Here is a 15,449-nt window from a genome sequence, read left to right on the forward strand (position 1 = left end):
GACCATTCATGTAATTTACCATTTAATTTAAGAGATGTCAAAATAGATATCAAAGACACCAAAGTTTTTTATGTAAAATATTTTATTTCATATGTTTTTATTTAATTTAATCGATTTAACCGAATTTTTGTCGGAATCGACCTGTTATTCCGGTCTAGAAATGGTCCAGACTACTAGTTCGAACCGTTTTTAAAATTTTGTTACTAACCAGGTTTAGGAACCCGAAATGCAATCGCTTGTTGCACACTTGCACTGACGTCCCACACTCAATTACATTCCAGCTCCACCTCATAAAACATAAATCCTCCATAGATCACATACCACTGCAAAAACCCTAGTCTGTCTCTCAGAAAATCTTCAGAAGATTGCAGAATCTGAAGCTGATGGCATTGCTAGTAGTGCTAATCAGCTATCAGAATGTGCATTGCTGATTAACTCCACTCGGAAGTCAAGAACTCTCACCGGAGACTGTCTTGAGCTACTGTGGACATCGACGGCGGTGCTGAATCTGAGAAATGCTCAACATTTTTTTTTACTGAGAATACATTTATAAGTGTGTTATAAGGTCTCCGAAGATGATTTTGAATCCGGTGGATGATGATGGTTGTGAATCGGTAAAAGGCTTAACTGAGCATTCCAGTTCGATGTCGGAGACAGTCTTGAGAGGAACTAAAAGGATGAGTCCGGATGCAAATTGCGAAAAATCAGACAAATGCTCACCTAAACTTTCACCGGGGAGCAGTTCGACGTCGGAGAAGCGCATGAGAAGTACGACTGGAATGGAGGTCAACGGCACCGAATCGGATCCTTCGCCTCCGACATTGAACGTAAGCAGTGATTTTGTCTACAATGGTGATATTTCGCCGGTGCCGGTGCCGGTGCCGTTGACCATTGACGGATCTATTATTACTCCCAAAAGCGCTTCTGAAAATGGAAGTGTTCCAGGGGAATGCAACGGCGCCGAATCGGACGCGTTGCCTCTGCTATCAAACGGACTTGGCAGTGATTTTGCCAAGACCGACGATGATTCGCCGGCTCCGATGACGATTGACGCATCTATTCGTACCCCCCAAAGCGCTTCTCAAAATAGAAGTTTTCCAGGAGAAAGCAAGGGCACGGAATCGGACGCGTTGCCTCTGACATTGCAAACACTTGGCACTGATTTTGTCAACAATGATGATAAGTCACCGGTGCCGTTGACTATCGACGCATCTATCATCACTAGGAAAACCGCTTGTAAAAATAGAAGTGTTCCACGAGAAGGAGTTGAACTAAGGAGATCACCTCGAGTATCTTCAACCACGTTAACCGTTGGGAGCCAAGTAACTAAAACTAAATCTAGATCGACCAAGTTGCATGTTTCAGGCCACAATATGGGACTACAACTAAGTTCTGAAACTCGATCTGCTTCTAATAAGAAACAGAGAAAGCTAAAAACAGAATCTTTCTTTGTTGGAGACCCATTTCCTGAAGATGAAGCTCAAGAAAAGTGGGGCTGGCGCTATAAATTGAAGGTACAATTTAAGGAAACTAGTGATTGTGATGCATTTATTTAGTTTTTTTGGGTATACACATGTTCCAATGCATGTTTTATAAGCCTTCTGCAAGCTATATCTGTTCCCTTTGTGGCTGTGATATATCTGAAATGAGATGATTCAAATAATTTGTACTTTTCTTTAAGAATTTGCTTAGCTCACTATAAAAGTCTACATTTCTTTCAATATTTGGTTTTCTAGAACTGTAACAATTATGTTATGCGATGGCTATTGAGTTACTTTGATGTCTCCATCCAATAATTTGATCAATTAAGTGGTCAATGGTGAGTCAGTGAGTCAACCCAATCTATTGACTACTGTCATTGGCAAACTTAAGCAGAAGTCCAGGACAAATTTATCTGTCTCTGTTTTTTGGTGCCCAAACTCTTTCATTCTTGATTATTATTTCCAAAATTATTATCTTGCAGTTTTCAATTCATGAGCATTCTAAATTTTACAGGGTCAAAGACACAAGGGACAGAGCTCGATACTAAAGTGAGTGGGAATCTTATTTCTTGCATCTTTCATAGTTACTTTCATGCCTTTGTTGTTATGCCATTCCACTTTGAATTATTTCACATTGAGAATGATTAATTATGCAGTATTGGTGGAGATGATGAGGTGCATATCGATGTCTTATGTCATTACATTCAAGCTAATGTTGATGGATGCATTTTCAATCTTGGAGATTGTGCACATATAAAGGTACTCCACAATTCCACATTATTACTAACTTATTCTGTCAGCAGGTAATTTGTAGTTCTTAAAGGAAATTGAAATTCTCTGATCAATTTTGAAGCATCAAATGACAGTTCCTTGACAATGCAGATATGGAAAATTAATTCTAAGCTAAAAAAAATATCATTTGCATCCAACCATAAATATGTTGCATAAAAAGAGAACATGACCATATCTATATAAGGTGAACATCCACTTTAAATACATATTCCATATATAAAAGTTTTTAAAAATAGCCATTAATACAAGGTTTATACTTAAATTACTAATCAAAATGCGCCTCAAAGAACAGAGGTTAGTTTGACTAATTGTGAACAAATTCCTGGATAACAAGGTCAATTGTATGACCAATTGTTTGGATCATTATATTCTATTCTTCACTACAGGGGTAAGAAGGTCATTTATGTGAGTAAATTTTTTCAGGGTGAGGGAAAGCAAAAACATGTTGGCAGGATTGTGGAGTTTTTCAAAACATCTGAGGATAAAAATTACTTTAGAGTGCAGTGGTTTTTCAGAGCTGAAGATACGGTTAGTTTCTGTAACCTTTTCTATTTGTATATTTATTAGAATTTGACCTCAGCTCTTTTTTCTTTTCCTTTTTCCTTCCACCTTATTATCACTCAGGTTATGAAAAAAGCTGCTGCTATTCTAGACAAGAAGCGTTTATTCGCCTCCACTTTAATGAATGACAACTTATTAGACTGTATACTTTCTAAAGTCAAAATAATAGAAAAAGCTCCTGGGGTATGTTCTTTTTTTACCTTTATCTTTCATAACTAATCCTCTTGAAATATTTATAATTTCCCAACATAAAATTCTTATTTCTTTTCAGTCAACCTCTATTCATCCATCTGACTATTATTGTGACATGGAGTATTCTGTAAAATATTCAACATTCCGCTCCTTGCTTACTGGTAAAATCCTTTCTCACCTTTTATCACACCCCCCCCCCCCCCCCCCCACACACACATATATATATATATATATATATATATATATATATGTATAACTGTAATTTTTGCCATAAATGCTGCAGCTAAAGATAACTCAGTAGCAAGGTGTGGTTTGACTTTGACCACACCAAGTAGCCTTGATGCCAACAATATGGGCATAAGTACAACTCCATTAGACATAGTTAAAAGTGACATGCACAAAGCTGAGCTGGCATTATTAGATCTGTATGCTGGTTGTGGTGGAATGTCTACTGGACTGTGTCTTGGTGCCAAACTTTCTGGTGTTAAACTTGTAACAGTAAATATTATGCCCCTCAAAATCTCTTGTATGAAGCACATGTAAAATATTTGTCCAATTTACTAATTTACCCTTCTCTCCTTATCTTCAGAAATGGGCAATTGATTATCAAAAGTCCGCGTGTGACAGCTTGAAACAAAATCATCCAGAAACACAAGTGAGTGCTTTAAGTGGTGTATTAATAAATCATAGGGTCTAAATGGAATAACAAAGGAATGGAATGACTCATTACATTCCATGAGGCAAAACAAACACCTTTTCTTTTTCATTTCAATGGAATGAAGCATTCCATTCCTTCTCTGATTCCATCATACCATACCAAACACTACTATAGATTTGCTTCTTTCTTTATTGTTACGTACTTACATACATCTTTTTATAGGTTCGACATATAACGGCTGAAGATTTCCTGCAATTATTGAAGGAATGGGAAAAACTATGCAAAAAATACGTGTTTAATGATCATGATATAAAAACTAAATCTGATGATGATAAAAAATCCAGAATCAATGAATCTTCTGTAGAGGATGATGATGTTGCTCCTGGAGAGTATGAAGTTTCAAGTCTTGTTGATATATGTTATGGAGATCCCAGTAGTACAGGCCAGGATGGGTTAAAGTTTAAGGTACATTAAAAATTTAAAAAAAATATATATTTGGTTTACTAAAGTTATATTTTCACTAATCACAATGTCTTTGAAAACTTTGTTTATGTGATAATTTTATCATTATGTTATGTTAGACTTGCTTTATTTAGGGTTAAATGTTAATTAGTAAAATAGGGAACAATGGCATTTCCGTAAATAACATCACACTCTCATTTCTTTCCCTATAGGTGAGATGGAAGGGCTATGGTCCAACTGATGATACATGGGAGCTAATTGAAGGATTAAGGTTTTTTTTTTCTTGTATTAATTTATTTATAATAATAAAACTCATACCACAACTATTTTCATTTTTCACTTGCTTATATTTTATTTTTACCTCCCACAGTGATTGCCAAGATCACATACAAGATTTTGTCAGACATGGATACCAGTCCAAGATATTGCCACTTCCAGTAAGTTATAACTTATAACATATATTAATTACTAAATTTTTTTTCATTGATATCTTATCTTCATAAATGGTAAAAAAAAAAATTCTATTTCTTCAGGGTGATGTGGATGTTATATGTGGAGGTCCTCCATGTCAAGGGATCAGTGGCTATAATCGGTTTAGAAACACGGATAATCCACTGACTGATGAAAGAAATCAGCAAATAGTTGTCTTTTTTGACATAGTAAAATTCTTAAAACCTAAATATGTGTTGATGGAAAATGTTGCTGATATCTTAAGATTTGATAAAGGTTCTTTAGGAAGATATGCTTTAAGTCGTTTAATTCATATGAATTATCAAGCAAGACTCGGGCTTATGGCTGCTGGCTCTTATGGTCTTCCACAATTTAGGTTACGTGTTTTTATATGGGGTGCTCTTCCAACTCAGGTATCTTCTTTACTCATTTTACCTTTTTAATATTTTACTAAAAGTTACTCTTACTTTTTAGCCATTGTTGCATTTCTGATGGAAGATTATTGTTTGCAGAGACTACCTCAATTTCCACTTCCTACACATGAAGTTATTGTCAGATACTTTCCTCCAGCTGAGTTTGAGGTGCTATTTGATTTACATCATTGAAATATGTCAAAGTTTTATCCATTTTTGATTAAAATAATCCATATTCTAATTATAAAATTCTTTTAAATGCAGCAACATACAGTTGCTTATGAGGAAGGGCAACCTAGAGAGCTTCAAGAAGCCATTGTTCTTCGTGATGCCATCTCTGATCTGCCACCTGTACTCTCTCTCTTTCTCTCTCTACTACATTATACTTTAATTATCTTTTTCTTTTACTTATCCTTGAATAATATTATTTAATTTAATTTAAAAATTAATACACAGGTTACAAGCCATGAAGAACGTGAAGAAATCCCATATGAAATGCCTCCACAAACAGAGTTCCAAAAGTATATAAGGTTAACAAAAGATGGTAATGCTTTGCAATCACCCTATATTTTGACATATTATAGATTGCAAAAGGGGATATAGATTGCAATCACCCTATATTTTGACATATTATAGATCTAATTATATAATATATAATCCTCCTTCATGTAGAGTTTAATGGTTATGATTCAAAAGGGGATATAGATTGCAAAAGCTCTGTTCTCACAGATCATCGAACATATAAATTATCTGAAGATGATTTTCATCGAGTGTGTTATGTTCCACACAGAAAGGTTAATTTACTTGTTACATTTTCATCTTAAATATTTTCTTATCCTTTCTTGTTTCCTAATTCTATTTTTTCAAGATTTATAGGGAGCAAATTTCAGAGACTTCCCTGGAATAACTGTGAGTTCTGATAATGTGGTTCGCCTCAATAAAAAAGTGGAACAAGTGTTGCTTCCATCTGGAAAGCCATTGGTAAGTATAAAAACTAAAACCAAAATACCAAAATTTTAGGGTTTGTAATAAATAATAAAATTGTAATTTCCTTACTTTATAAATTGTTAAAGGTCTTTGGAGTTTCCATTGTACTTGTGTTGTTAGTAACAAAAATCTAGAAACTTTTTTTTTTTGTTATTATATATTGTGAAATTATGATGAAAACCTCCTTTCACTTTCTTCATTAAGTTGTTTTTTCTGCATTAATTCAAAAGAAACATGTATTATGTATATGTAACTTACCAGATCAACTTATGCAAATTTCATGCTTATATATTCTGTTCTTTTTTTTCGATGTAGATACCAGATTATGTATTCACCTTTGAAAAAGGAAGATCTAGAAGGTTTGATGTTCTCATAGACTACCTTATCAATTATCATAACATCTTTTTAATTTTTTTTTTTAAACTTTTACTGACATCTTGAAATTTTGGAAAATTTGTTAGGCCATTTGCAAGATTATGGTGGGATGAAAACGTGCCAACTGTCTTAACAATCCCAAATCTTCACAGCCAGGTAAAAAACAAACATGTTAAATGCAAGAAATAGCAACTTACTTTCATTGAAAAATCTACCCAATCATAGCAATCTCATCTAGATATGAAGCAGTTTTTACTGTTGTAATTGGGTAGGTTTTTCAAAATTCAAACTACAATGTTGTAATTGAAAGAAAGGAAAATTGGATGTGATAATACACAACTAAATGAAAGTAAGTTGCTAAGGAAAAAAAAATGTAAAAATGCATACTTTGAATTGGTTTATTAAGGTTATAAAATTGTACAGAAAGCATTACATCCAGAGCAGGACAGAGTCCTGACTGTAAGAGAGTGTGCAAGGCTGCAAGGGTTTCCTGATCATTATAGATTTTGTGGCAATGTTAAAGAAAGGTATGCAAGGCAGATTCAAGTAATAACAATTACATAATTTTTGGTATGATGGAATCTGGAAAGGAATGGAATGGTTCATTCCATTCCATCCAACCAAATTAACTGGAAAAATTTTCAGGTATTGTCAGGTGGGAAATGCTGTGGCTGTTTCTGTTTCAAAGACCTTGGGGTATGCACTTGGAATGGCTTTCAGGAAATTAAGTGGAGATGAGGCACTCATGACTTTACCCCCTGGTTTTGCTTTCCAAGTACCCCCACCCCCACTTGAGAAGTTTTCTTCTCAGCTTTAGAAAAAAAATCATTAATGATTTGTTTACGAGTATCTGACACGTTTTCATTGTTGTAATTTAATAAATTATATAAAATTTTACAAATTGCATGATGATAGTTTGTTTGTTAATCCCTTGCAAAGTCAAGTTATATGCGTAGAATGTCGATAGATAAATTCTATGACTCACGTTAAGTATTGTAGGCTTGTAGCGACATACTATTTCTGTATTTTGGACCGAATCAACTGTCTCAATCCACACCTCGTATTTTCCTTACAGTTAGCTAAATTAAATTACTATATATCGATTGCAATGTAAAAAAGTCGAATTTAATAGAACTTATGATGAAACAATTAATAGTTTCTAAGAATTAGGCGTTTGCAGACAAAAAGAGAATCCAAAAGGAAACAAAGTTATGTTTCCTAGTTTTTATGAGATGAAGTGATATCTATTTTATTTTATACATTCACTATAGATTGCTTTTATACCTTTGTAAATATATAATCAATGTATAAATACGCTTGTAAAGATATAAACACATTTTAGAATATATAGATACAAACACATTTTAGAATATATAGATATATTTTAAAAGTATAAATATGTTTTTAAAGGTATACATATGTTGTTTTAAATGTATAAATACACTTGTAAAGGTACAACAATATATGTAAACATTTAAAACTTATATATACATCTAGAAATGTATTTATATCTTAACAAAAGTATTTATATTTAAAAACATATTTTTATCTTTAAAACACACACACACACACACGCGCGCGCACACACACACATATATATATATATATATATATATATATATATATATATGGTTCTATGGAAAACAAAAAACCCTAAAAATCATAAAAATGCATAAAAAAAATACTTAGAGATCACAAAACTTTTTTTTGAATTTTTTTTTATAAAAAATCGCAGTTTTTTATTAAAATTCGCTGAAAAATAAAATAAAAAATCAAAATTTTTTTATAATTTTTTTTTTCAAAATTTTTTTCAGCGAATTTCTTTAAAAACCTGCGATTTTTTCATAAAAAATGTCAAAAAAAAGTTTTGTGATATCTAGGTATTTTTTTTATGCATTTTTATGATTTTTAGGGTTTTTTTGTTTTCCAAATAACCCTTCCCTATATATATATATATATTCAAAAACGTATTATTATATATTTAAAAACGTATTGTGGGCATCTACTTAGTGTATGAATATGTTTGTAAACATATACAAATGTATTTGTACATTTAAAAATATATTTACTTATTTTCAAAAACATATTTATATATTGATAAAACTATATTTATATAAAAATATTAATGATGATGAACATTACAAAATAATAAAGATGCTAATAAGAAATAAGAATATTAATATCTATATGCTTCAAACATTTTAAGTGTTATATAGACAAAATTACACAAATGGCCCTTGTGGCTGGTAGAAAATAACACTGCAAGTCATTTTCAGGAATTTTAACATGGTTGGTCTTTTTCAAGTTTAAAACGCATACGATGAGCCATTTTGGCTAACATGGTTGGTCGTTTTCAGATTCAAAAGACACACGATGGGTCTTTGTGGTTGGTAGAAAAAGGACCTATCGTGTGCATTTTAAACATAAAAATGACTAATCATGCTAAAAATTTCTCAAAAGGACTTGTAATGGTATTTTCTACCAACCACAATAACCATTTGTGTAATTTTGTCTATTATATATGAAAGTGCAACAATCTATTACACCAAAATGGATGCAACTTTATGGTAAATGCTTTGGCCTTGGTTGTGGGTGATGGGTTCGTGGGGAGGCTACGAATCCAGCCAACCCCTTTGTGATCCGTTTCTCTGATTGCAAGGAGAGGGTAGCCAATTAAAAAAAAGGTGATAAATGCCAAAAATGAAAAAGACTTCTTAAGTTTTTTTCACACAAAAAATGACGTTGGATAAAAAAAAATGATTTTTGTAGTATTTTCCCTGATACAGGATTACAATAAAATAATATTCTTTTTCAGACATAAAGAATATTAAAAGATTATGATAAGATAATAAATCGGTTAGAGAAAAAAATGCATTAACAAAGCATATTTATAGATAGATATCCCATAATTGAAAATAACTATTTTCTGTAACTTCAGAAAAAAAAATGATGGCTATTGTTAATGAACCTATGGTATATAGATTTTTATGAAAATTTCTCATATTTACAAAAAAACAGCAATTACTATTTTTTGTAATTAATGTTAGATTTGTTTAATTTCTTTTCGACCGAAACAACATAATTTTTTTTTTCTTCCCATCATTTTCAACGTAGTAATACTTGATATAATCATGAAAGTAAGTAAGAATCAACTAAAACGAAAAAGTCAAAACCCAACAAAAAAAATTTGGAAGAAACAAAACCGCAACAAATGTCAATTTATAACAGGTCTCTTTCTCTCGTTCTCCGGGAACCGTCGCTCTTTTCTAATTCAACGCGGCAACGGCGAGGTTTGCTGCAACGGCAACAACAAGGCGAAGCCGATAAAGTCTCTTTCAGATGTGGTAAACTTGTTAAGATATTTCTTGTTGCATAAACGCTCAGATTTTTATTTTGTTTTCATATCTCAAATGCAAAAAGTCAAACCGTGCCCAAATTGAATTTGAATTGTAATGGTTTCAAATAGCTCCAAATGCACAAGTTTTATTGCAATTGCTCATTGACTGGTGTCTGATCTATTGTTTGTGAGAGACCATTCACCTCTACTTGTAAACTTGTTTCAGATATTTCTTCATGCTAGTTGACTTGTCAGCGGTTATATGTTAAAGGCGATGCTGAGCAGAATTGATCCATTATCAGCTACTTCAAGCTCTTGTCTTTGGAGCTGTTGATTATCTTTCCTATTTTCTCCAAATCGATGTCTAATATAAGAGAGGTTGAACACCTCAAAATAACGTTAGAAGCCATAAAATCTGCCACTAACAACTTTGCTGCTGAGAATTGTATCGGAAGAGGTAGCTTTGGGAAGGTGTATAAAGGAGAAATCCTCCATTCTGAGGGGCAGTCCATGGTTGTTTTTAAGCGCTTAGACCGTGCATTTGGGCAAGGAAACCCAGAGTTTTGGAAGGAAATCACAATGCTTTCTCTTTACAAACATGAAAATTTGGTCCATCTTTTAGGATTCTGTGACGAGAGTAATGAGAAAATCCTTGTGTATGAGTACCTATCTAATAGAAGTCTAGACTTTCATCTCAACAACAATGATCTAAATTGGACCCAACGTTTGAAGATATGTATTGGGATGGCTCGTGGATTAGCATACCTTCATGGTTCTGAAACCCAACTTAGAGTATTGCACGGTGATGTTAAAAGTTCCAACATCCTATTAGATGAAAATTGGAACGCCAAAATCTCTGATTTTGGCCTTTCCAAATTTGCTCCCACTAATAACTTCACATTTCTTTACACCTCAGTTGTAGGCACTGTTGGATATTGTGATCCACTATATGCCGAAACTGGGTTTTTTACAAAAGAGTCTGATGTATACTCTTTAGGTGTGGTGTTGTTTGAAGTGTTGTGTGGAAGGTTGTGTATTAGCAATAAGGATGATCGCCCTTTACCAGGATTGGCACGAGAATGTTACGAACTAAACAAATTACATACAATTATTTTTGGTAATATAAGGGATGAAATAACCCGAAATTCGTTGTGGGCTTTTACAACAATAGCTTATCAATGTTTGAAGAGAGATCGTGAAGAACGTCCATCAGTAACTGATGTTGTTAGAATGCTTTATACTGCGCTTGGATATCAAGTAAGTTATATTAAATATTTTTTATTGATTATATTGATCTAACTCTGTTACTCTAATAGAAAGTTCAAGTGAGGTATTTCATCTGCTGTAAGGTTCACTACTAGAATACTTTTTAAGTTTAAAGAAAAATGAAATCAAAAAAATATGTGTTCAACATAGAAATGTGGTATAAAATAATACATTTATCTGCTTAAATTTATTTCCTACTACTAATAATAAGATTATTATTTTCAGAAATTTGGGAATATGGTTTTGAAATTATAGTATGTATGCAATTATGCATGTAGACTGTTTCTTCAACTAACGGTATAGTTTCTTGTATTTGGATCATGATATATGCATGTTATATCTTTTTGTTGGTGTTTTGTAATATATTATTGAGTAAATTACACGAAGGGTCCCTATGGTTTGGGGTAATTTGCACGCTTGGTCTCTAACTTATTTTTTTAACTCAGAAGTCCCTACTATTTGTTTTTGTTACAAAATTGGTCCCTACTGTTTGTTTTTGTTACATGTTTGGTCCCTGTCTTACCTAAAAAGACTATTATTTAAATAGGAAAAAAAAGTGGGATAAGTAAGGTAAGGTGAGGGGGTGGGGTTGGAAGTGTGTTTATTTAAATAAATTAAAAAATCGAGGGCAAAATAGTCTTTTTAGATAAGACAAGGACCAAACGCGTTACAAAAACAAACAGTAGAGACCTTCCGAGTTAAAAAAAATAAGTTAGAGACCAAACGCGCAAATTACCCTAAACCATAGGGACCATTCATGTAATTTACTCAATTTCTTATGTTACAAAAGAAATTAACTAGCCAATCTCTTAAGAATTGCTATAGTTTTTGTTTTTGCATTATTGCAAAAACCGTTTGCTGATTTATATGAAGAATATCATCAACTAAATTGATAAAGTGTTTCATATCGATAGCTTTACATATAACATAAGGATCATTGTTCTCCTTATATGATGATTGGTAGAAGACCAGAACTCAATTGATTATTAGCTATATTAATACTCGATACAATGCATATCGATAACTTCAATTGACTATATATGTGTACATTAATGCAGGCTAATAAAGAAAGCTGGGAGCTCCCTGATATAGTTGATTCCTTTCACATCAAAACTCTACGCTTGCCAATGGATTCCTGCAAGGTTTGTTTCAAATAGCTGTGTTTGGCTAATTATCATTGCAAAGTAGGTTAAGTTCGGTGTCCTCCCTATTAATAAGTAAACCAAATTTGTTGAAATGGGTGAAAAGTCGATGAAATAACTGGAATATTCTAATCATGTCAATATGCTTTTATCAGTAATTATTGCCAGATCCGTTGGTACTTTATAATTTATATTAATCTAGAAACAGCCTGGTCTTCAGGTTGTGCAGTTGATCTATACAAATTCTGGGTTAGATTTGCTAGCACTTGCTTCAAGTGGCATTCATAAGGTCTGGAAATGGAAACCAAGCAAACGCAATCCATCTGGGAAGGTTTTTGTTAATTGGAGTTGAGCATTTCTGATTAACATATTTCAACTTTTAAATTTGACTTTTGATTGCTCCTTGTACATGTTTAAGTCAACTGCATGTATCGCCCCAAAAGTCTGGCAACCAACAAAGGGAGCTGTCATGTGTAATGATGTAAGTGGGAATAAACCTGATGAAGAGTCAGCAGCATGCATTGCTTTGCCAAAGCATGATGGCTACTTTGTGTCTGCCTCTGGTGGGAAACTCTCCATGTTCCAAATGGCAACTTTCCATGTAATGTATCTTTGAGCTCAAAGTTAAAAATATCAATAGGGAATGTGTCAATTTCAAATAGTTGATCATTTTTTTAAACTTCAGACTATGATAAGTTTCATGCCCCCTCCGCCTGCAGCCACCTGCTTGGCTTTCCATCCTCGAGACAACAACATCATTGCTATAGGAAGGGAAGATTCAGTTATACAAATTTACAGCCTAGAATTTTTTCAGGTAACCTTTACAACTTATCAGATTGTCTTGTAGAAGTGTATCTTCTTATCATATCCATGATGGTTTTATTAGGTCAAAAGAGAACTCAGAGGTCACATGAAACAAATTACAGGGCTTTCCTTTTCATGGACTTCACTGGTTTCATCTGGAGCTGATGCTCAGGCAAGTTGTAGATGATGTACACTTAATTTTCTGTTTGTTGTAAGACAGTATAGTTTCCTTTACTGCTTGTTTTAGAATTCCATATTTGTATGTTTGAGTGTATTACAGCTATGTATCTGGGACATTACTGGTGCATGGAACTGGAAGAAGAAATCAAGAAGCATACAGTCGCCACCTGGCTATCCATCCTCACTTGTTAGAGAAACTAAAGTTCAGTTTCATAATGATCAACGCCATCTCCTTGTTGTACATCAAAGTCAAATTGCTATTTATGACGACCAACTGGAGTGCTTGAGATTGGTAAATACACAGATCTCATAACTTAACTAGTTTTAGAAATTGCTAATTATGACTAGTAACTAATAAAGTAGTTTCATTAAATCAACCTTTGCAGTGGTCTCCAAGAGAACCTCTTTCTGCTGCAATTTCAAGTGCAACATACTCATCTGATGGCTTGCTAATATTTACTGGATTTTTGGATGGTGCTGTTGGAGTTTTTGATGCAAACAGTTTGAGGCTTCAATGTCGAATAGCACCTTCTGCCTACTTGTCTACACCGATTTCCAGGTATGGCACAAAAGAGAACTAGAAATTAATGGTTATATATGTAATCCCAGCACAAGAAAATGGGGGTCATAGCAGTTTTTTGTTTTTTGATATTTTTAATACATTTAAGTTGTAACAAAGCAATTTTGACATCTCATGTGGTTGAAGTTGTAGTATTTGTTAGTGTCATCATGTGAGCTCGATGTACTATTTGTTTGATGAAAAGTCGATGTTGGGTTACTTATGTTTTTTCTTTTTCAAGCAGCAACAGCACCACCACATATCCGGTGGTTATTGCAGCACATCCATCCTATCCTAACCAATTTGCTCTTGGAATGAGCGATGGTTATGTTCATATTATTGAGTCGCCTGATCACGATCCAAAGTTGGAAAACTCAGCGCCTCCAGAAAAGGGTCCTCTAGCATCGTCTAAGTTGAAGCATGTCTTTCGGTTTTTAAGATAAGTTGTAAATGTAAGTTTTCTAGAATTTACATGATTTAAATATTGAATTGTATTTGTAATATTAATGTTCTCTAGAATTGTACATAAATGATTGTAACATTTCATTTTGGGAAATGTGAGTAAATAAGTCTTATCTACTCAAGTCAAATCTCATGTGTGAGTGGGAAAATATCATTGCTATATAGGGAAAGAGGATTCTACTATTCAAATTTATAATGTTAAGGTTGATGAGGTAATTTTGTTCCGTCTAATTTCCCTTACTAGGAATGAGAAAAAGGTTTGAAGAAAAAGGTTTGAACTTTGATGTTTAGGTTTTGATTGAATTTACACTTTGTTCCCGAGTTTAACTTAACGAAGGAAAAAAAGGGACCGGAAATGGATGGAAGTGAGAATAAAATTAAAAAATTGGTGTTCTTGATTTTTTTAATGAAAGGAAATGAAAGAAAACAGAAAGAAAACTTTCCTTCCAATTTGTAAGGGGCACAAAATTCATTTTTATGGGTTTAATAGATGGGCCGTTAAGTTAGAACTAAAAGTGTGAAAAAACAATCTCTTCGGGACAGAAAAATCAACCAATGTTAGGAAATAATTCTCATTTATGAAAAGCATATACCCGTTGTTATTCTCTCAATATTTCCCTTTTTATATCTCTATATTGTTAGGAGATTATTTGTGTATTTAAACCATTGTACGTATTGTTTTTTTATTATCAATAAATATTATCAATAGCTCACATGGTATCAGATTATCAATAAATAATATGTCAACGAAAGAATAAGATGTGAGTTTATTTATTGAGAGAAGATTTTTGGTGAGATGTGGAACCACCATAACATCTAGAAGAGGCAACCTATTATTAATAGAAGATTTGCCGGTATAGAAAATTGGTAAAGAGTTACCATTGCCGAATTTAACCCGATCAGGACTTGAGTATAGTGTGGAGGATGAAAGGCCATTTGGAGTAGATGTCATATGAGAAGTTGCCCCAGAGTCAATATACCATTCTGGAGAGTTTTCAGACACATTACATTGAGAGTAGAAAGCTTGTGCTAAGTTAGCATCTAAAACAAGTCCACATTATGCAAAAGTAAACAGATCATGAATTTTTGCCTGTGCTAAAAGATCCTAAGGGATTTAAAACAAGATCTAAACATTTGAAGTGGAAGACTGCAATGGGTGAAGAAATGGATGCCTTGCACAAGAATCACACGTGGGATCTTGTGCCTCGCACTAAAAATTCAAATGTTGTGGGATATAAATGGGTTTATAGGACAAAATATAAATATGATGGGTCAGTTGATCATTACAAGGCTGGCTTGGTTGCACAAGGATTTACTCAGGTTCCGAG

General features: G+C 33.2%; 2 protein-coding genes across 3 annotated transcripts; both read left to right on the plus strand.

Moving 5' to 3' along the window:
- Positions 1-309: 309 nt before the first annotated feature.
- On the plus strand, positions 310-7,298 carry LOC145114504 (DNA (cytosine-5)-methyltransferase CMT2-like). Its single transcript, XM_079050523.1, has 21 exons — positions 310-1,514; positions 1,996-2,030; positions 2,138-2,240; positions 2,697-2,801; positions 2,898-3,017; positions 3,106-3,187; positions 3,310-3,524; positions 3,616-3,681; positions 3,907-4,149; positions 4,359-4,417; positions 4,517-4,583; positions 4,680-5,009; positions 5,109-5,177; positions 5,274-5,360; positions 5,466-5,553; positions 5,682-5,803; positions 5,886-5,990; positions 6,312-6,355; positions 6,458-6,527; positions 6,795-6,898; positions 7,017-7,298. Exons 1-21 carry the CDS (start codon positions 576-578, stop codon positions 7,186-7,188), a joined length of 3,225 nt encoding a protein of 1,074 aa, XP_078906649.1. The 5' UTR covers positions 310-575; the 3' UTR covers positions 7,189-7,298.
- A 2,214-nt stretch (positions 7,299-9,512) lies between these two features.
- Positions 9,513-14,243, plus strand: LOC145117710 (protein TOPLESS-RELATED PROTEIN 2-like). Of its 2 annotated transcripts, none has more exons than XM_079054020.1 (10): positions 9,513-9,715; positions 9,935-10,965; positions 12,033-12,116; positions 12,325-12,447; positions 12,535-12,717; positions 12,802-12,930; positions 13,003-13,092; positions 13,201-13,392; positions 13,487-13,659; positions 13,904-14,243. In XM_079054020.1, the coding sequence occupies exons 2-10, from the start codon at positions 10,069-10,071 to the stop codon at positions 14,100-14,102; spliced, it is 2,070 nt and encodes a 689-aa protein (XP_078910146.1). In that variant the 5' UTR covers positions 9,513-9,715; positions 9,935-10,068; the 3' UTR covers positions 14,103-14,243. The 2 variants fall into 2 exon arrangements, with proteins under 2 accessions (XP_078910146.1, XP_078910147.1); XM_079054021.1 differs by having other exon boundaries at positions 9,514-9,715; positions 12,337-12,447.
- Positions 14,244-15,449: the final 1,206 nt, after the last annotated feature.

The sequence above is a fragment of the Lactuca virosa genome, chromosome 5 (assembly GCF_052849685.1).
Source record: "Lactuca virosa cultivar CGN04683 chromosome 5, Lactuca_virosa_CGN04683_v6, whole genome shotgun sequence".
NCBI lineage: Eukaryota > Viridiplantae > Streptophyta > Magnoliopsida > Asterales > Asteraceae > Lactuca > Lactuca virosa.